Raw genomic sequence first — 20489 nt, forward strand, 5'->3', positions numbered from 1 at the left:
TTTATTAATTTTTTTTGTTTTTTAATATTTTATAATATTATTGAAATCTTATAATTTTAATCACTATAATTTTATCTTATTTTTTATTTTATAAATATAATTTAAATTATTCATTTTATAATTAAATTAGTTTTTTATTTTTATTTTTATAAATTTACATAAAAAAAATATTGAAATCCCTCAATCTTTGAGGGTACCGTAACAACTCCCCATAACATTTCCCCAATCTAGCCCCCATGCAAAATGACATATGCTACACATCTCACGTCATGATCAGCGTCTCTCTTCACAATCATGATTCATGGATTCTAGAACATGTACCTCAAACATTCTCAACTACTTTGAAATGGAATCATTTTTCAATCATAGCTTCCTCAATCTCAAAGAGAAACTATCACATTGTTTTCTACAGATTCGTACTCTAAAAGAAAAATCGTTCATACAGTTCTCAAGGGGAAGCCAGAGGGCCTAAATTTGTCCATGAATTGCATCCAAAATTAGAAGCCATGAAATTTGCTTGCTGTAACTCAGGAGTAGGAGGAGCTTGCTTAGGAGAGATATTTTCGTTGCATAAACGTTCCTTTTTGAAGTGAGGTGTTCACCGGTACTAGGAGTAAACAACGCTATAGATGATATTGTAAAGAGTAATATTTTCTTCGAAGAGTTATATTTGGCATTGAAAAACTATAACATTGAAAGGGCAAAATCTCAAATAAAATTTGAACAAACAAATGTAATTCAACTTATTTCTGAAGCTCAAGGACAACATCAAAGCTGAATTTTTCTCCTTCCTCAAAAGTAATTTCAAGATCTTCAAAGCTTTGCTCAACTCTCAGGTCCTTGCTAACTTTCAATCGCTCCTGCAGAGAATTTTACCCAAAAATTTGGAATTAACCGAAAAAGCAAAGGTTGGAAGTTCAGTTAAAAAAGAGAAAAACAGATAGAAGAGATGTCTTCTATGCAAAATTTATGTGGAAAGTGCTCCTTGGTGGGCTAGATATTAATATTTTAATTCATCATTTTTGGTTTAATCCTTTTGATCCTCATAGCTTCATAAACTTTACCTTTTAGTTCCTGTAGTTAAAAACATTCCCTTTCAGTTCTTATGCATACCATTTTTTATTTGCCGTCTATTTCTATAGGACCTAAAATGTAAAATTTATACAACTATAAAGGCTAAAAGAAAATAAAAATTGTATGTATAATGACTAAACGGAAATATTTTTAATTATAAGTACCAAAAGGTGAAGTTCATGAAACTATAAAAACTAAAGGCTAATTGAACCATCATTTTTTTTTCATAGGAATGGAAGAATCCAGACAGGTTCATTCAGAGAGATCGAGGATTCCATTGATGTAAATGGGATCTGTCCTATTCACCGTCATTCTAGAATATGCATACTTTCTGCCCTTTCTTTTACGCTATTAGCTACATGATTTCCAAGAAGCAAAATATTTGGAAAAACTAGATATAGCATATGGCAAAATACCTTCTCCACATATTCAGCTACAGTTGAATTGATTATTTTCTTGATAACTTCCTTGAAAACTTTGGAAGGTCCAAGTACCTCTAATAAAATGTCTTTTGGAATCTGTTAAACACAACACACAATACAACCAAAATACTGAATTAATGTTTCATACTTAAGATTTCTGCATTAGAAGTCGTATATATTCAACTAAATTGACTATTGCACACAATAGTTGTTTGATACTAGCATGTACTATTTGTCTTCTATCTCAACTCCATAATGAAGTCAGTCATAATCCCACTGTAAACTACTACGATATGCAACACAACATATTATTTACATATCTGCCAAAGCTTTAAGAGCAACAATGTAATTCCAAATGGAAGAAGAAAAATGGAAAGCACCACTTTATGGAGAATGGATAAAAGTATCATCAGTTCACAAAATTATAGATAAAAGAATCCAAGAAATGTCTGGGGGAAAAGCATCAAATTACCCAATTCTATGAACAATATGCAGAATCCAGGAGATTGGATATTACGACCAATTTTATAGCCTCTCTACCATTAATCAAGTTTGCAAAAGGAAAATATTTTCAAGAGATACTTCAGCTACAAGTACAATGATAGGAATCATAAAATAGTATTTTTATGCAACAGAAGAAAAGATGAAAACAAGGAAAAACATGAAGTCCCAAATATGAAAATTTTGATGCGCAAGTTTGAATAAGAATTCCCACATCAAGTAAAAATGGTAACATTGGGCTATATATAAGTGAAGAACCCGCACGCCTAATGCTTTAAGACTTTATATGTGGTGTCAAATTCACTCATATTGTTGGCTCGTGGCCCATTTATGGATTTTTTCCTGATGTTTAATCCCCTCGTCCCCAACAAAAAATAATTATCATGTCCATCACTGAAGAGAATGCAGAATTGTGGTGACATTATTTTGTACCGATTACTGAAAGATAAACTTTACGATTTAGTACTGAAAAAATTATGGTTTTTAAGCATCAGATTACCTAAGGAACACTATCCTTTTCCTCAGGCAAAGAAAGGTCCTACAAACCAAACTCTCAACCCACAACATAGCAAAATGTCTCATAATTTTCTCAATTCTATATACAACCCTGCAAAAAATAGTTAACACGCACAGAAAAAGTGGACTTCAACACAACAGAAACTAAGACATAAAATAAGTATCAGTTGTTTAACCTATCACATACAAGCCTTGAGTGGCATTATATATACCTATAAATGAAAAGGAGACAGGAAAAAAAATTGAGTATCTATCAGCATTCCTGTTCATGACAAAAGATTTGCATCAAGAGAGCTAACAGAAACTTACATCTGGCGTTTTTCCTGGTAGTCCTCAAATTGTTAGAGCAGCAATTGGCCATCAGAAACACAAGAAAAATGTTAATTTAAAATATATCGATATAAGGAGAAGAAAGTTAGAAAGAAAAAAACAAAGATGAGGAAGCCTAAAGAGGAAAAAAAAAATAAAGACTTTAGCGGACCTGCTTGAAATTCACAGAAATCTCCATCTGATCATCATGTTTATCATTCATTATAGATTTTTTAATGTCATTATTGCTGATATAGTTGTATTGCTGCTTTTGTTCTGTTATTATCATCATTTTTCATTGTGCTAAAAAAAGGCTCCTGCATGTAATATCAGGGATTTATGGTTTGATGGTGAGCTCAAGCTAGAGAGAATACAAGTTTAAGAAGCAAGGGACAGCCTACTGAGCCTAGCATCTCATGACTGATCATATCATAATCATGATAAAAAAAATTAGATCATATCATGATCAGTCTGCTCATTATTATTAATATTGATATTATCTTAGGAATAGAGTAAGATTCCTTGGATTTCAAATTAAGTTTTATCCCAAGTACCACTCTTTTCAACAAAGAAATTTCATGCCTCCAGTACATAATATAATGTTTGACAAATAAAAAATGAAAATTATTTTATACAGATTTTGTAAACTAGAAATTCAAGCTCAGAAAGAGATCGGATCTTACACCCATAAAAATAACAACAATATGAAATTATTATAATTATTATTTGCAAGATTTACACCATAATGTATTTGGCTTCTTACTTTTACTTGTTTTTCTTTTCTCTTTTGATAGGGAATGTAATCCTCTTAACACAACAAAATTATGCATCAAACATCATTGAGCAGTGTAGAAACAAAATGACCATGAACCATGACAAAATTCATGAAAGAAGTGATTTCTATTGGGAATAAATATGTCAACAATTATGATTAGCATGGCATGCATTCGTGTCCAGGAAAACACTAACACAAACAAATAAAACTAGAGTACTCCTCTATTTTAAATACACATAAATACTCTACCTCCTTTTACTCTTCGAAATCCTGGGATTGGTTGTGCAGCTGCAACCATTTTCTTAAATACATCATCAAATATCCTTTGAGTTTTGTTTCCAGATACCTCTACACTTATCTGGATAGAAGAGTTAAAAAAGCGTTCAAAATTTATTAGCAAATGGCAACGACAAGTGTTGCTGCAAGTTTTGAAAAGAATTCAACAGAAAATTTATATATGCTCCTCTCAACCTCATCCTTTTCTCAAAAGACTTATCTTCACAGAAAATCATATTTATGTTTAAGAAAAATCAAAATCTTGTATACATTTATTGTTGAATGATGAAAATATCATGTGAACAACGCATCCAAAAAAACATGCGAATATAACCATTAATCATACATCAGCTGTATTCTCAGTGCAAATCAAGTTGTTCAAACAGTGTAAGTTCAACTCACTTATGTATTCTAATTCAATAAGTTTTCTCTCATTATTTACATGCTTCCTCTCACATTTTTGGTTGAGCATGTTCTGTTTGTACTCTTTCTACATGACAAGATAAACGCTGCCTAGTAACCAAATGCTTCTGTTGGGCTATTCTTGTTTAACTCTTCAAAAATGCTGTTGATCTTATTCACCAGACACCAATCAACAATTGCCTATTTCGCTTCTGCAAATGTTACCTTCATTGAGACCACCTCATTTTATATTCCTAATACTAACAGTATTTATGAGTTGATGACCTCCCATACCTCTATTATGAATTTGTCACTGCCGTTTGATCTTAAATCATAACATATATCTCCAGCTGGCCCCTACAAGTGCCCCTGTTGACTCACCCTTCTGCTATAGTGCCTTTACCTACTGTGAATCAATTCTTTTCCTATAGTCCACTAGTCTACTAGCTCTCAGCAAAAAATATTGATTTGACCCATATATAACCCCAAGCCATCCATAACTTTCTCAATCTCAGCTATCATTGTTTTTCTCCTCCATTTTATGCCTTTGTTTATTGTTTTTTTATTATCTTCTGTGGATATTTTCTCTTTCTCTTAGTATTTCAATTAAATATTATATGATACCTTCAGTTCTCTAGCATCATTGTTGTCAGAAACAGAGACTGAGAAGTCCTCAAAATGAATAGAAGAAGTTTGGGCATCTACAACAAGGAAATCAAAGTCTGAGTTGATATTAATTTATAAACTACAATTTAACATTGAAATAAGCATACCGCCAGAAAAGAAAAACTAGCACCTGATATTACACCAGCAGTAGGAAGGCATTTAATGTCTTCTCTGTTAAAAGGAGTGAACATTTCAAAATCAATTTAAATAATTTAAATAGATTCAGATAAAAATCACATGGAAAGCACTGCATGAAAACTAGTTGCACATAGGCAACTGAGGAATGACTGAACAATAATTGAACAAATTTTACATAAATCTCTGTCAAGATAGTGATGTTTGAGTCAGTAGAGAACACTGATACTATAATTGAGGAGAAATGCTTCAATGCCCCAATTTTTGTTGTGTAATTATTTGAGGAATTTAAATGGCTACGTTGTATAATATATAGTATAGGCTCAAATAACCATCTATGCAACTTGAAATATAATTCAGAAAGCAGAAGTGCCTTTTTAAAATATTTCTTGCACCATGTCTAAGCTTCCATGAAAGACCAAAACGTCTACAATTCAGGCTAGGCATAATAAACTCATCTACTTTCTGCTTGCATCTGGTCATCTGAAAACAAAATTTTATGTTACTTAGGAACAAGCAACAAACTACCAGTACTTGATTTTCAACTTAGAAGAACGAGATAATAGGAAATTATCAAGTTTAAAAAAGCAAATGAAAATGAGAAAAGGATTAACCTGGGGAGTTAGATTTAAGATGAAGGTTTGAGATGCTGCATGCATTCTTTCTTTCAATTGTCACCACCGTATGTCTCAGAATCCACTATTTTTCTTAGGTCAAAAAGCCTCTTTCTGTATCTTCCTATGACACCCACCCCCAAAGAGAGGGTGTGCCAGAAGAATATTAACTATGCACCCCAGGTCTTGGAACCAGTAAGATTTTTTTTCCTCTTAAAGGATAAAAAATGCACCCTATAAGAATATCATGTCACTGCTTATACAAAAATAATACATCAAACACATTTAACATAACTCCATATTCAGATTATACAACCCCCTTCCGCCATCAAAACATTAGGAAATTTAAAATATGCTGCTATGCATTGTCTTCCGGTTAAAATATCACAATAGGGAAACATAAACAACTAAATCTAATCTAATCTCTTCTAGCTGCATTCAACTATGATCAACTATCACTATTTTTATTCAAAGAAAAGGGGGGAAAACACACCAGAAACGTACCAAGTGTCAAAAAGAATGTAACTAAACATCACCAAAGCAATTTCAAATCTTAAAGTTACATGTATTAATGTTTTTTATAAGGTCAATAAGTATAATTCTACATATAAAAGCATTAGCTATTGGTAGAATGCAAAAAAGAGAAATAATATCAACACATTCTTTAATACTCTTTTTTCATCACTTGTTTCTATTATTAGGTAAAATTTTAAATTAGCCTCACAAGTAAAGAATGGATGCAAAATTTCACCAAATAATAAAAGAATGTGTTGTTAGCCCTCCTCGTAAACATAATTTAAATACAGAGTATGTAAAAACTAAAACCATAAGCCGGGCCCATCAATCAAGCCTGTAACAGAAAAAATAGCATAATCTTTATTCGTTTAGTTCTAACTTCTAAGCCACCAAAATGAGATTTCACACCCTCGTGCTGTAAGTGTGTAAGCAAATAGCATAATTTCAAGTTCGAAGATTTATTGAATATGGGGCAGTGTGTTTGGTGCGTTAGGCGCAGTTAGATGAAAAGAAAGAGATAAGAAAGGAAAAAAGCTATCACCTGTGCTGTGGAGGCGAAACTCTGCTGCTGGGTGCTGCCACTGGCTTATCTGTCACTGCTTCATATTGTGAAAAAAGACTTACATAGACACAATCACAAAATTTTGCCACTTTTCATTTAAAAATGTTATAAAATAATTAAAATAATATTCTTTTAATAGAGTAAAAAGAATTATAAGTTTAAATCACTTGAACTAATATTTTTTTTATAAAACAATAATATCTTCTTTTTCATGATAACAGAAAAGAGAGAAATACATTAAAAAAAGTGAAAAATTGATTTTTCTTTTTTATTACTCCCTCCATTTTTTTTCATAGTCATTTTGTCAGAATTTGTTATTTTTTTTTCATTGTCATTTTACTAAAATCAATGACTTATTAATTTTTTTTCTCCATTTTTATCCTTGATAATGAATACATGTTTACTGAACAATGTGTATATTTGTTTTTGATGTCTACCTATTTTTTCTCCAACTACTCATATAAAGTTAATGTGCATTTATAAGAGCAATATGTTCCTAACAAAATACTATCAAAAAACAAAAAAAGGGACATGTATAATTAAATACAGTAGATTACAGTTCACGTGTAATCAATGCATTAATAATTAATAGAATACATTGCAGTTCAACCGTCTCCAAAATACAAAAAAAAAAAATAAATGGTAAAATAGGAAAGTAAGTAATAAATATTTTTGAAAACTAAAATATCAATGATTTTCTTAAGTCCCGTGCAAAACCTTAAACGACTATGAAAAAAAAAACGGAGGGAGTAGTAAACAATATCAAGAGAGAATAAGTTGTTGATAGTATAATTTTCTAAATATGACATTAGGGCTATAAAATAAATATTTTACCCTTAATTCTCAATTTTTATAAAATACATTATAAATTGTTTTAAAGCTTACTGAAGTTTTTTTTTTTTTTTTTTAATTTTGCTTTCAAAATTATGCAATTCCCATAAAGACTACATAAAAAATGTTATATGAAATAAGAAATAAAACAGATTGAGAAGTCAATTTTGGGGTTCTCAATGTGTGTTGATATTGTAAAAAAATACATGTGAAATGTGCTTGGAATTTGATACGCTCCAACTCGATTCCTTTATAACTTTTAAGAGTCAACGTATTTTGAAAACTAATTTCACATTCGAGATAATCTGAAAATTAAATATAAAAGTGCATAAATGGTATAAAAAGCCCATCAGACGCCCTTTCTCTAGAGTTTTCATGTGTAGTAGTAGTAACTAGTAATACAAAATTCTAAAGGAAAAAGTATAAAATATAAAATTTAGGAATGCATGCGTCAAATTTTCATAATCATTGCACATATGATACACCCAAGGCTTTCACGTAGAGTCCACTTACGTCTGTTACCCTTTTTCTTTTAGTTTTAAATAAGGTAGGGTTTTTTTTTTTTTTTAAAATTTAATTTCAACGCCTTCTAGGCATATTCACTGGAATGGAATGTGTTTTACTATATACTCGAAGCTAACCATATGCAACTAATAACTATAGTCTACAGGAAGTGCGCGGCTGAACTTCTTGCAAAGTACAACGTCCATCGTTGACTGAAACTCTCATATTGAGAAAGCACCATAATCTGTTTATAATGCAAGCTTGGTTTGCACCCAATTTGATTTGCATGAGGGGTTAAATGTATAGGAGAAGAACAATAAATAAAAAATAAAAGCGCTACAAGGAAGTAAGGAACCAATAACGAAACAAGAATAGTGTTATCTCACAAGGAAAATAAGCTAGAAGGATCCATTTTCACTCAATTCCAAAGGATTTTTTCAACTTGTTGGCAAGATGTGGCAGTGTGTTGATGCTTTCCTGGATTGACTGGTCAGCACAGGAAATCAAATCATTCATGGCCCCATTCTGCTGAAGCTTAGCCGCCTCATACTTATCTTGACACACCATCAGAGATCTATTCAACCTCTCCTGCAGCATGTTCAAAACACTGTCAGACCAAAGAGGAAGGAAGGAATTAAATGTCAAAATGCTTCCAGAAAATAGAACTTCTTGTGGATGTCAGATATTAATTTCTTACAAAATATACAAATAATTTGGACCGCCAACTAGCAGAGTAGATAACCTAAGCAACTTGAATTTGCAGCTAACCATGACTTGCTGTCAGCTTTCATGTGATGTAATCTAGAAATTTCAAATCAAAACAAGGACAGAGTCCTCATTTCAAGAAAATAAATGAATAAACAAGGGCACACTCCAGGCCTGTAGCCCTAGGCACAAGGGGGAGTGTTGAAAAACTTGCCTTAATTGCAAGTTATGTCTAAATTCTAAGACTTGTAGGTTCAAAGCTTCTTTAATTCATCAAACTTTCCTTAATAATTTTATACACACTTTAACAAATTTAAACAAGTAATAACAGATAGTAAAACTAAGAGAGAAATAAGACCTTCCTTAATAATTTTATACACACTTAACAAATTTAAACAAGAAATAACATATGATAAAACCAAGAGAGAGAGTAATATTAGCTTACCTGAAACTTTGCCATCTCACTATCAAATGTGTGTTGCACATTAGTAAGAGGAATGCTGCAATTTTCAACACAATTGCTTATTTCTTCCTGCCTTTTGCTTCTATCAAAGCACTCATATGCGCATTTAAAATAGGCTTTCTGCAATTATTCAATCAAACAATCAACTATATGGAATTGAAAGTCTGCTTTTTCAAGGAAAGAAATTACCATTATCCCCATTCCATCCAAAAGAGATATTGATGCATAATAAATCAATCTGATGGAAAGGAAATTGAGGACTTAAGGTACAGAAAGTCAAAACCTTTAATACCTAGAAATACAAAATTAACGTCATGTAATATTTTGCATATGACTTATTAGACCAGAAGGATATTATGCTACAATAATTTGAACTAAAATCAGAAACAAAGAAATAATCTGACACAAAAATCAGCTATCCAAAAGGGATGAAACTTTCTGGTCCCGATTCTCATATCATTTCTGTCATCAAAACATAAAACCATCCAATCTTCTGAAGAAATATCAATTAATTGCATCAAGAATACAATGTTATCAGTTGCGGATTGCAGAAAATGGCAGAAAGGCAATAAAATTTGACATAATATTAACCCAAAAGTTCAATTAGTTGGAGCTTGGCATAGATGACTAGAGGAAGTAGGATACATGCACGACACCATAGCAGACAGTCCTGATCACGGATTTAAGGAATTTCACAATTCAATTGTGTTATAGCGCTGCTATAACGGCTATTTAACAACACTGCAATAATAAAAGCAAACACTGAATTACTTGTTACAAAAAGGGACCAGAAAGAACCTGAAGAGTAAAATTGACATGGTCTTGGACAGGGGCAAGATTAGTTTGGGCAGCCACATTTACTTCTTCAAGTTTCTGCCTCAGTCTCTGGGAAGCAATTTGCTCTTCAGCTGCTGCAAAGTGATCCATCTGATGCTCACTGTCAACAATGAGGTCTGCACCCTTATTTTTCAGGATACCAAACTACTTGATCTGGTTTGACTAGCTTCTCAAAAAGTTTGCATACCATAGGCTTTTTTATCTAGTTGATTTTACGATAAGCAAACAGAGATCCCCAAAGTAAGTAGAGCCATAGTATACCATAGTTTTTTTTTTTTAAAAAAATCAACTCAGCGAGTTGAGGCAATTGCAGACATAAAGGTCAAAGGGGTCTAACTCAGTTAGCTGAGCAATGTGTGCGAGTAATCAAACATAAAGGGTCAATATCCAACTGTGTAAACATTACCAAAGAAAATACACAGCGGCAGGGATAAGAGGATCCAAATAAGCAACAAACAACATTTAAGACCTAAAAGATCTAGTTTTGCTATTCCCAATTTTTCTCAAATGCCCCATATAATCTTTCTTCTATGTATTTATGTTTTTTCAATCACCTATTCAGCACAAGTTTTTACACACAGCTACAAAGGGTACCATTTCAGAGGATGAAGCACTTTCACCCAGAAAATCAATGGCACAAATATGTGGATCGAAAAAATATATTTTCCACAATAATGATTAAAACAAATTTAGGGGCAAAGTAGAAATCAGGAATCCAGCCTCAGAGACCATAGAGTTCATTGAAAGGCGAATAATGTTTCTCTCGTGAAAAAAGAAAATGAAGCATGAAACAAAAAAAAATAAAAAATAAAAAATAAAAATAAAAAAACTCATTTTGAGTAAAGAAATAGAAGAATGAAGCAGAAGACGGTGGAACTCACCGCAGAACGTGGATGGAGTAATCAAGTGCGTGCTATCAAATTATTTTCGGAAACTCTCAATCTATAGTCGCTGCTGAAACTCTGCGATACCGTTTGAAAGGGTTTAGGGGTTTTTTCTGGTACATGTAGTTTGTTTTTTTGGTACAAAGGGTTTAGGGGTTAAAAACCCTACGAGAAAAATTTTCCCCTTTTTTTTCGTATAAAGAAGGAATGCTACTAATAATAATATGTGTTTTTAAATAAATATTTTTTTTTATTTTCTTTAAAAATAGATAAGAGTTTTTTCTAAAAAAGAAAAAAATATATTTTAAAAATGAAATCTACACAAACACATCATAAAAGTAACAAGTATTTATTTTACTTGAAAAAAGTGTTATTTTATGAAAAAAATTAAAAAAAACAAATCCAAAGAATAGTATTATATAATTTGTAATATAATATTATTGTATAAAAGAAAATATATTATTGCTGATAATAAGGTGTGTTATATCTATTATTTCCGTAGAAGAAGAAAAAAAAACCAGTTCGTAATTTTCTTAATAAAAGATAAAGGAAATTTTTTTTCTTATAATAGTTTGTACGGTTACTAAAATTAGAATTGTTAATTTTAATCCAACTAATAAATAACATCAAATTAGGTCTTGAAAAAATTATTTAAATAAAATTATATTATATTTTTATCTGATCAATATAATTGGTCAAATAGGTTTACTAAATTGATTCGATAAAAAATAAAAAATTTATAATATTAACAATATATAAAAGAAATACCTCTTTTAATATTTATTTTTTAAAGATAATTATACTCTTTTATTATATTTAATTTTTTTCATTAATATGTATTTAAAGATAAAATAGAAGATAATAATAATAATAATAATAATAATAATAATAACTATTCACTTTTTTTTTATAAAAACATTAATTTATTTTTTTTCACATAGACATAAAATCTCTTTTTACATGCAAATAATAAATAAATAATTTCTCATCATTGTTTTCATCAAGATTTGTCGTCTTCACGAACGTTTTTTACTTAATTAACGAAGTCAAAATATGTTATACCTCTATATTTATTTAAGATTATTTAAAAATTATTAATATTTATTGAATTAATTAATATTATGTCTAATTCTTGAACATCAAAATCTCGGATTCAAATTGTAAATTTATAAAAATAGTTAAATTTTAATATTATTTTTTACTATTTAAAAATTAAAAATAAAATAATATTAAAAAATTTATATAAAAAAAATGGCTTTTATATACATGGATAGATTCTCTATTGATGTTTTACTCCTTTGTCATTAATTACACATAAGATAATTTATGTTTCACCATATTACTAAAGAATGTACAAAACAAAAGTGCGAAATTCATGCCACTACCTTTGTCTTCGTGCTCATTCTTAGCCAATTCACTACGGCTGACTTATGGACTCCTCATTCAAGATATTTTCCTTGCGGTTTGAGCTATAACTAATATTTAATTAATTCTTAATTATATTGTAAATTTCATAAACCTTAGAAAAATAAAAATAATATATATATATATATATATATATATTATTGATTAAAAAGTTAACAGTTAATATTATAAAGGAAACTATATAAAATGAATAACCGTTCAATTTCTCAATTTTTTTCTATTTTATTTGATAATTGAGTTGGGGCTAAAATGTTTGTTAAATTTCTAATTTTAATTTTTTATTCAATGAATATTTATTATTTAAAATCTATAATAATTTAAAGCTATTTTATGGAAATTGGAAAGTTAGCAAAGCAATTATGTGGAGAAAACAAAGATACTAGAAGAGGATTTGATAGTGTCAATCAAAAAATTAACATTTTTACAAAATAGTGAAGTAGTAATGTAAGTCTAAAAAATGCAAACAAAACAAATCAAATAACATAAGATATTTTTGTATTAGTTCGTTTGGTATTCTAACACACGCCACAGAAAGTCCGTTTGGTATTCTAAAGCTAATAAGTAGTGTCCTTGTTCAAATAAGAAGTGACAATTTCGTGAAGTGTAATTAATACAAGCATTTAAATGCTTTAACAGACACTTCTCATCTTAAGGGACTTGTAATGAAGACAAACGAATTAAGCTTGTGAAGAATCCTCAAGGTTTTGCAATGATCATCTTCACCTAAACTACTATATAAGGAACTTCAAGATAAAAAAAAAAGATTGATGAGAAAAAGAGAACATTTGTACAGATCATTATTCATTCATCCCTTTCGTAAAGATATTGTTCTTAATTGGTTGTATCACGTCTTGCTTGTAGATTAATCAACACTTGTAAAACTTTATCTAGATATAACTATTATTATAGGGTTAAGCCTAAAGAGACTTGTCTGTTAAAATAATACTTGTTTGAGCCTAAAAAAATTTGTTAGTAAAAGAATACTTGGTTGGGCCTAAAGAAACTTGTTTGTAAAAGAATACTCATTTAAACCTGGAAAGGATTGATTATAAAAGAATACTTGGTATTGAAACTTGGAAAGATTTTGTGTGAAAGAATATTTGGGTAGATTGCTTTAAGAGACAATTCAAAAAATACTTAGGTTTAAGCCAAAAGTGACTTATTAAAAGAACACTTATATCTTTCTTAAAAGACAAAATCGTGACGGCCTAACAAACGTTAAAGCAGACAATTCCTTGGACGTTGTATACTTAAAAGTCTTACATCGCTTAAGAGTCGAGACTAAGGGTAGTTTATAAACAATTTTTAACCTCGACACCTAAGCAATGTAGGATTTTGAAGTATATTTGGAAGTTAGAAAACAATAGTTGAAAAGGATCTAGAAATGCTTTTAGGATTACAAACTAAATTCCAAAATAAATTTGTTAATGTGCTACATTGTTATTGACTTAAACAACTAACATTAATACAAAATAAAATTTAAAATAAGTATGTTTTATTACAATATTATCAATCTAAAAATACAATACTCGTTATTTAATAAAAATAACAGAAAATATTATCTTAAACAAATAATCACATTAACTTATTATTATTATCATCATCATCGTCATTATCGTTTCTTGTTATTATTATTATTAGGTCAGGTTAAAACACACTAAAAAGAATATGAAATCCATTACATGACTCCTACTGTACCAAATTTTAACTGGGTTAGATTGAAATTTACTCAAATAGTAAAAAAATTTAATCCAAATTCCTTAAATTAGTTTGGATAAGTTCGAATTGGCATATTATTCATATCCGATCTGATTATGTTACTAGGGAGGGGTCGGATTTGATGCCAGACTTGAAGCCCGATAGGCCCGCTTCCTCGCTGCCGTGGCACGTGGCACCTTGGCCTTGTGGTTTGCGACTTGCGAGTGTGAAAATGGCGGGGAGGAAGAAAAAGGCCGCAGAGTGGAAGTAATTCATTTTGGGTTTCATGAGAGAGAAGGGTGATTGGGAAGTGATGATGCAAAGATAAGGTTGCCACTTTTGCCTAGACATAAATGCTATATGATAAACCTTCAGGGTCCTTCCGTAAGAAATTTTAATGACTATGTTTCTTATATGTACAATTAATCATAAAAGTTTTGAATAATAATGAAATAGAATCGCGACAAGTTTGTTAATGATATGAATAGTAGAGTTGCATTACAATGAATGGTAAGTATGTTAGTAATATTATTTATAAAAATTAATTTTATTTTAAAACATTTTAAATAAAATTTTTGTCAGTCTTATGAAATATTTTCAGTAAAACTTATTGATTGATAAAGATATGTTCGAAATGAGGGTGTGAAATGATTTGTTGATAGCGTTTATCATTGGTCATATTTATCTGGAAGCAGCCAGAATTGAGTCAATTGGTTGCAGATGTCGGGTGATTCAAGCTTTGAGCATGTGCATAGGAGCTTCTAGTTCCAATTTGCATCCACACTGCGCAGTTGCTCCACATGCTCAAAGCGGTGAGCTACATCATTGAATCACACCCAACATTATTTGCACCAGTTTGAGTCACTTGAGTCAATTCTGGTGGCTCCTCCACATAAAATATCGTACACTAAAGGGGTCCAGATTGCATTTACGTGCAAACTTGCTCACTACACACTCCTAACTCAACCATTAAAGACACCAAACCCAATTTCACTCACTCACTCACTCTACATTCTCATGAAACCCAAAATGAATCTCTTCCGCACTCTCTCCAAAGCCACCCTATTCCCATTCCTCTTGCTCACAATCTTCACACTCCCACACCACAAGGCCAACGCTGCCACGTGTCAAGCCGACGAGGAAGCGGGCCTATTGGGCTTCAAATCCGGAATCAAATCCGACCCGTCCGGAATGCTCAAGAATTGGATAGCGGGAACGGACTGTTGCAAATGGAACGGAGTAGAATGCCACTATAACAGCACCCGGGTCCAAAGACTATCCCTAACGGGTCAACCCGACCAAGACCCGAAATCCACATTGTCGGGTACCATCTCACCCACTCTCTCAAAACTCAAACTCCTCGACGGACTCTACCTCATCGACCTCAAGGGCATTTCAGGACCCTTTCCATCTTTCGTTTTTCAGCTTCCTAATATCCAATTCATCTATATAGAAAACAACAACCTCTCGGGTCAAATACCCCAAAACATAGGAAGCCTGACCCGATTAGAGGCTCTCAGTTTAGCCGGTAACCGCTTCACCGGAACCATACCGAGTTCAGTAGCCAGGTTGACTCAACTCACTCAGCTTAAACTCGGTCACAACTTACTCACCGGAACCGTTCCCGAGGGTGTTGGGAAGCTCGTTAACCTAACCTATTTGGGACTCGAAGGGAACAAACTCCAAGGTGCCATACCCGATTTTTTCTCGTCCTATACCAATCTTCGGATTCTGAATTTAACACAGAACCGATTTTCCGGAAATGTTCCGAACTCGATTTCTACCCTGGCCCCCAAATTGGCTTACTTGGAATTAGGGCACAATTCGCTTTCCGGGAAAATTCCTAATTTTCTGGGGAAATTCAAGGCGCTGGACACGCTGGACCTTTCGTGGAACAAGTTTTCGGGAACTGTACCTGCGAGTTTCAAGAACTTGACGAAGATATTCAACCTGAACCTCTCGAACAACCTCTTGGTGGACCCGTTTCCCGAGATGGAGGTGAAGGGAATCGAATCGTTGGACTTGTCGAACAACAGTTTCCACCTGGGGACGATTCCGAAGTGGGTGGCTTCGTCGCCGATAATATTCTCCCTGAAGCTTGCTAACTGCGGAATAAAGATGAAGATGGAGGATTTCAAGCCTTCGGAGACTTACTTCTACGATTTTATAGATCTTTCGGGGAACGAGATCTCGGGGAGTGCGATTGGGTTGGTGAATAGTACGGAGTATTTGGTGGGGTTTTGGGGTGCGGGGAACAAGTTGAGGTTTGATTTGGGAGGGTTGAGGTTTGGAGAGAGGTTTAAGTATTTGGATTTGTCGCGTAATTCGGTGTTTGGGAAGGTTCCAAACAGCGTTGTGGGGCTTCAGGGGTTGAATGTGAGTTATAACCATCTTTGTGGTGAGCTTCCGAAGACCAAGTTTCCGGCTAGTTCTTTTGTCGGAAATGATTGTCTCTGTGGTGCTCCTTTGCAGCCCTGCAAGAACGCTTAGTTAGTCAGTGAGAGAAGTGAGCAATGTCGTCGTTGTTTGCGACCAGTAATAAATTTCGAGAAATAAATTGTCACTTTAAGGTATTTTGTTTTATTTTATCATTTTAAAATATTTTTCTAAAGAAAAATAATGGAAAGCAGATTCCATGATTATATGATAGGAAAAATATCAAAATCTTATTATCTTATTAAAAGAAAAGTACAGCATATTTTTGTTAAGTGGGTTATCTTACAAAGTCCATAAACTTATCAAGCCAAAAATTCAATATGGTTAACATATATATATATATATATATATATATATATATATATATATGTGTGTGTGTGTGTGGGGGGGGGGGGGGGGTTGTGTGAGGAGAGTTTAAACGATACTGGTGTAATTTTTATTAAGTGTTACACTATTTAATAATTTTATATTAATTTTGAAAGTTTATATCTCTTAGATCATATATATCAAATTTTGTTAAATTTGAACAACAACTTGAAAGTAATCAAAATGTCCATATTTTAGTGTATTTTGAAATGAATATATTACGTCAATTTTGTTTTATGAGAATGAAGTATCAAATCATCTTGGATTAATATAAAATTTTGTATATATGATCTAAGAGATATGAACTTTCAATCTAACGGTTGAATTTTTAAAATAAAATTAATATAAAGTTATTGAGCGGTGTAATACTTAGTAAAAATTATACCGGTATCATTTGAACCCTCCTATATATATATATATATATATATATATATATATATATTAAATATAAACTTGTGTCGCAAGCTTACATATTTTAACTCGTGTGGTGCTATTGTGGAAAAGAAAAAAGTAACTACGTAAACATATTTATTTGTGGACCTATATTTATTTGTGGACCTCAATGAGGGAGACAAGAATTATAAGTGGTGTTGAGAGGTATGTATGTTATTGTCGTAGATTGAAGTTATGTACTTTGATTTATTGATTTTGGGAGATGAAGTTGTGGGTTTCTACTTGTATTTGCGTGACCTCTAGCTGCTTCCATGTACTTTTGGAAAATATAGCTTGGTATCACTACAACAAAATTTGTTATTAACGACAATTATTTAATGACGCCATATATAAAAATATTAATGGCTAATATATAATAGTAACTAAAAATGTATTTATATTACACTAAAGTTTTCTATTAGCGACAATTATTTATTACAAAAAACTTAAGTCCCACATCGATTAGAAATAAGATAATTAAATAGTATATAAATGAGTAATAACTATCACCTTACAGGTTCATTTTATAGTGTTAACTCCTAATTCACTATTCTAAATCGGTATCAAATCACCCATTATTACCAAATTCAATAGTGTTATAAAATAATTAGAGAGCAACTTTCACCTTATAAATCTCACATTTCTTAAGAGACAAGAAAATTAAAAAAATAAATTAAAAAATATATAAATAAAAGACAACCCTCATCTTATAAATTCTACAACGAGTAGATATAAAAAAAGTATATAAGTTATGAATTTAGAAAAAGAAATTATAGGAATAAATTATTTAAAGTAAAGGAGACAATTGAAAAAATAACTTTTAATAGCTTTTAAAATGGCTACTAGAATTGCTACTAAAAAAATAAACTTTTCTGACAATTTAGTAGATCTTTACCAACATTTTATATAAATGCCGGTAATAGTATTAACGACACTGGATACACCAGCCTTTATTTAAATGCTGGTAAAAAAAATAATGGTCATTTATATAGCTGCTAAATAATAAATTAATTGCCACAAAAAATTAATTTTGGTGCAGTGTATAAGTCTTAAAAAGAATATCATGTGTGACAATGTCCTCGAAAGTAGGATATGGATGACTACAAAAGGTATTTGAGGTATGCTTGTTGTCTTCGAGTCCTTGGGGATAGTAAGGCACTAGGTTGTGGAGACCTAGTGTGGATGGATAATTCTTATATGCTGACTTGAAAAATCCGGACAAATGTGAGGCATAGCCTTGATTGGTGAGAGCGACTACGCCAAGTACTAGGGTAGAATTTGTGCCACCAATCTCATCCATAAAGAAACCTGTAAGACAACTAAGTTTCAATGGTGTGGTGGGTTTAATCAATGAGGTTTTTGCTATATACATTAGGATGTGGATTAGTACTCTTGAAAAATAGAGAGAGAGAGAGAGAGAGAGAGAAAAAGAAAGAATTTTGAGAGACTTCTAAGATAAGCAACTCAATTTTTTGAAAAAATGAGGTATATGATATCAAGTGTACATATGTTATACTTATTTATATACTATACTAATGGGACTAATAAGAGTAATTAAAGGTTAATCCACTAAATTAACTAATTACTTCATTAAACAAATTCTAACATTACATTTAAAAAAAAAAAATACTATGCAGAGTTGCAACTTTGCAATATATTTTTGGGTCACTTAACATTGAATTGACCTTTACTCCTAACAAAGAAGTTGTATAACTTTCTTTTATCTTTATAAGGACACTAAAAACATCCAAATTCAATGTCGGGAGCTCCAGATATGGCTTGCACAAAAAATAATGTCAAAATAGGAAAAAAAATTATGAAAATTAACTAGAATTTACAACTAAGACTAAAGTGACTCACTAGAACAAATCAAGGCTAATATATCATAATATGATACTAATAAAAGTCAAATAAACCAAAAACAATGTATAGAAAAATATATACATAAAAAAATCATTCTATTAGTGGTATATAAGATTGTCGCGGAACTTTCAAATTTATTTTGTGCGTGATATTGTTAAGGATAGAAGAAGTTCACTCCATAAATTTATTTTTTAGAAGGTGATAATTGTAGTGGATTAAATTTTAAGGTATTCAACGTTTTGACGATGATATGAATTGGAGAGCTATTGTTGATGAAGAGATTAAAGAAGATCCTTTAAAGGGATCAACTTAGATGTTAGTCATATAAAATTATTGGGTATGTTGTACAAGGTGAGTACTTTGAGTTTTAGGCTTTTTTTTTTTTTTTTTTTTTTGTATTTGATGAGTATTATAAGATCTCAATATTTTATATTTATTAGTCATTTGTGTATTTCATAAATTACTTATGCTCTTTACATTGGTTTATATATATATATATATATATATATATATATATATATATATATATATATATATAATGGTGAGATTTAGAGGTCCTTATTCAATCGTATATTATATTTTATTACTTCAATGTGTTTATTGTTTTTTATGCATGAGCCATTTTATACTTATTCTATTGATGTGATGTACAACTTATAAATGGATTAATAACAATGTTTAATTAGTTAAAATTAATACATTTATTAGTAAGAGTGCTTTATGCATACAAAAAAGGAGAATTATTTGTATGTAGGCAAAAGTAATTGAAGAATGTTCTAATTAAATGAAAGATTTTAATGCTTTTAATAAAAGTGTACATGTGCCTTCTAGATTTGGGTGTCACATATGTCACATTATCATAACAAGACTCATGACATAAAACCAAAGTCTCAAGCTTCATCTTCCTCTTGCTCAACCTCATATGTTTAATCAACTCTTACATGATGTTCAATACAAACAAGAAAGACAACCACTAAACAACACAAAGAGTGAGAATATTGTTAAGTCTCATTTCTACGGTACTAATCTAAGAACAAAATAAATTCATTTTTAACAATAACTTATAAATATTGTTATGCTTTTTATATTTTGACCAATATTAAAAACTGAAGGTATTATCTTTTCAAATTTTAATTTATTAAAATTAAGATTATCTATCCCAGTTGATTGAATTATGATTTATAGTAAATTCTTAGTATTGAGTTTGACTTTCATAAATAATTTTTTTACTAATAGTTTCAACTTTGTTTTAGAAAAATAACAATAGACATTATATT

General features: G+C 31.0%; 2 protein-coding genes across 7 annotated transcripts; both read right to left on the minus strand.

Moving 5' to 3' along the window:
• Positions 1-337: 337 nt before the first annotated feature.
• Positions 338-5832, minus strand: LOC109793037 (uncharacterized). 2 transcript variants are annotated; one of them, XM_020352505.3, is made up of 8 exons: positions 5691-5832; positions 5450-5559; positions 5072-5112; positions 4900-4976; positions 3847-3955; positions 2823-2836; positions 1491-1592; positions 338-860 (listed from the first exon to the last, which is right to left on the minus strand). In XM_020352505.3, the coding sequence occupies exons 1-8, from the start codon at positions 5733-5735 to the stop codon at positions 744-746; spliced, it is 615 nt and encodes a 204-aa protein (XP_020208094.1). In that variant the 5' UTR covers positions 5736-5832; the 3' UTR covers positions 338-743. The 2 variants fall into 2 exon arrangements, with proteins under 2 accessions (XP_020208094.1, XP_082921931.1); XM_083065805.1 differs by having other exon boundaries at positions 4900-4997.
• Positions 3846-16684, minus strand: LOC109793036 (uncharacterized). Of its 5 annotated transcripts, none has more exons than XM_083065803.1 (8): positions 16031-16684; positions 10070-10208; positions 9254-9391; positions 6748-8691; positions 5691-5924; positions 5072-5112; positions 4900-4976; positions 3846-3955 (listed from the first exon to the last, which is right to left on the minus strand). In XM_083065803.1, exons 1-4 carry the CDS (start codon positions 16504-16506, stop codon positions 8518-8520), a joined length of 927 nt encoding a protein of 308 aa, XP_082921929.1. In that variant the 5' UTR covers positions 16507-16684; the 3' UTR covers positions 3846-3955; positions 4900-4976; positions 5072-5112; positions 5691-5924; positions 6748-8517. The 5 variants fall into 5 exon arrangements, with proteins under 5 accessions (XP_082921929.1, XP_082921930.1, XP_020208092.1 ...); XM_083065804.1 differs by having other exon boundaries at positions 5691-5943; XM_020352503.3 differs by lacking the exon at positions 16031-16684 and adding an exon at positions 10990-11170 and having other exon boundaries at positions 10070-10224.
• Positions 16685-20489: the final 3805 nt, after the last annotated feature.

Source organism: Cajanus cajan, chromosome 10, assembly GCF_000230855.2.
Source record: "Cajanus cajan strain Asha chromosome 10, NIPB_CcT2T_4, whole genome shotgun sequence".
Taxonomy (NCBI): domain Eukaryota; kingdom Viridiplantae; phylum Streptophyta; class Magnoliopsida; order Fabales; family Fabaceae; genus Cajanus; species Cajanus cajan.

Coding starts and splice junctions, on each gene's coding strand:
- LOC109793036 (XM_083065803.1), bottom strand. CDS start 16,506: ATGGTTATAACTCACATTCAACCCCTGAAGCCCCACAACGCTGTTTGG. Junction 9,392..10,069: donor ATGTCAATTTTACTCTTCAG/GTTCTTTCTGGT, acceptor GAATAATTGCAG/AAAGCCTATTTTAAATGCGC. Junction 8,692..9,253: donor GTGAGATGGCAAAGTTTCAG/GTAAGCTAATAT, acceptor AACATGCTGCAG/GAGAGGTTGAATAGATCTCT.
- LOC109793037 (XM_083065805.1), bottom strand. CDS start 5,735: ATGCATGCAGCATCTCAAACCTTCATCTTAAATCTAACTCCCCAG. Junction 5,113..5,449: donor GCAAGAAATATTTTAAAAAG/GCACTTCTGCTT, acceptor TCCTTTTAACAG/AGAAGACATTAAATGCCTTC. Junction 861..1,490: donor TAGCTGAATATGTGGAGAAG/GTATTTTGCCAT, acceptor AATTCTCTGCAG/GAGCGATTGAAAGTTAGCAA.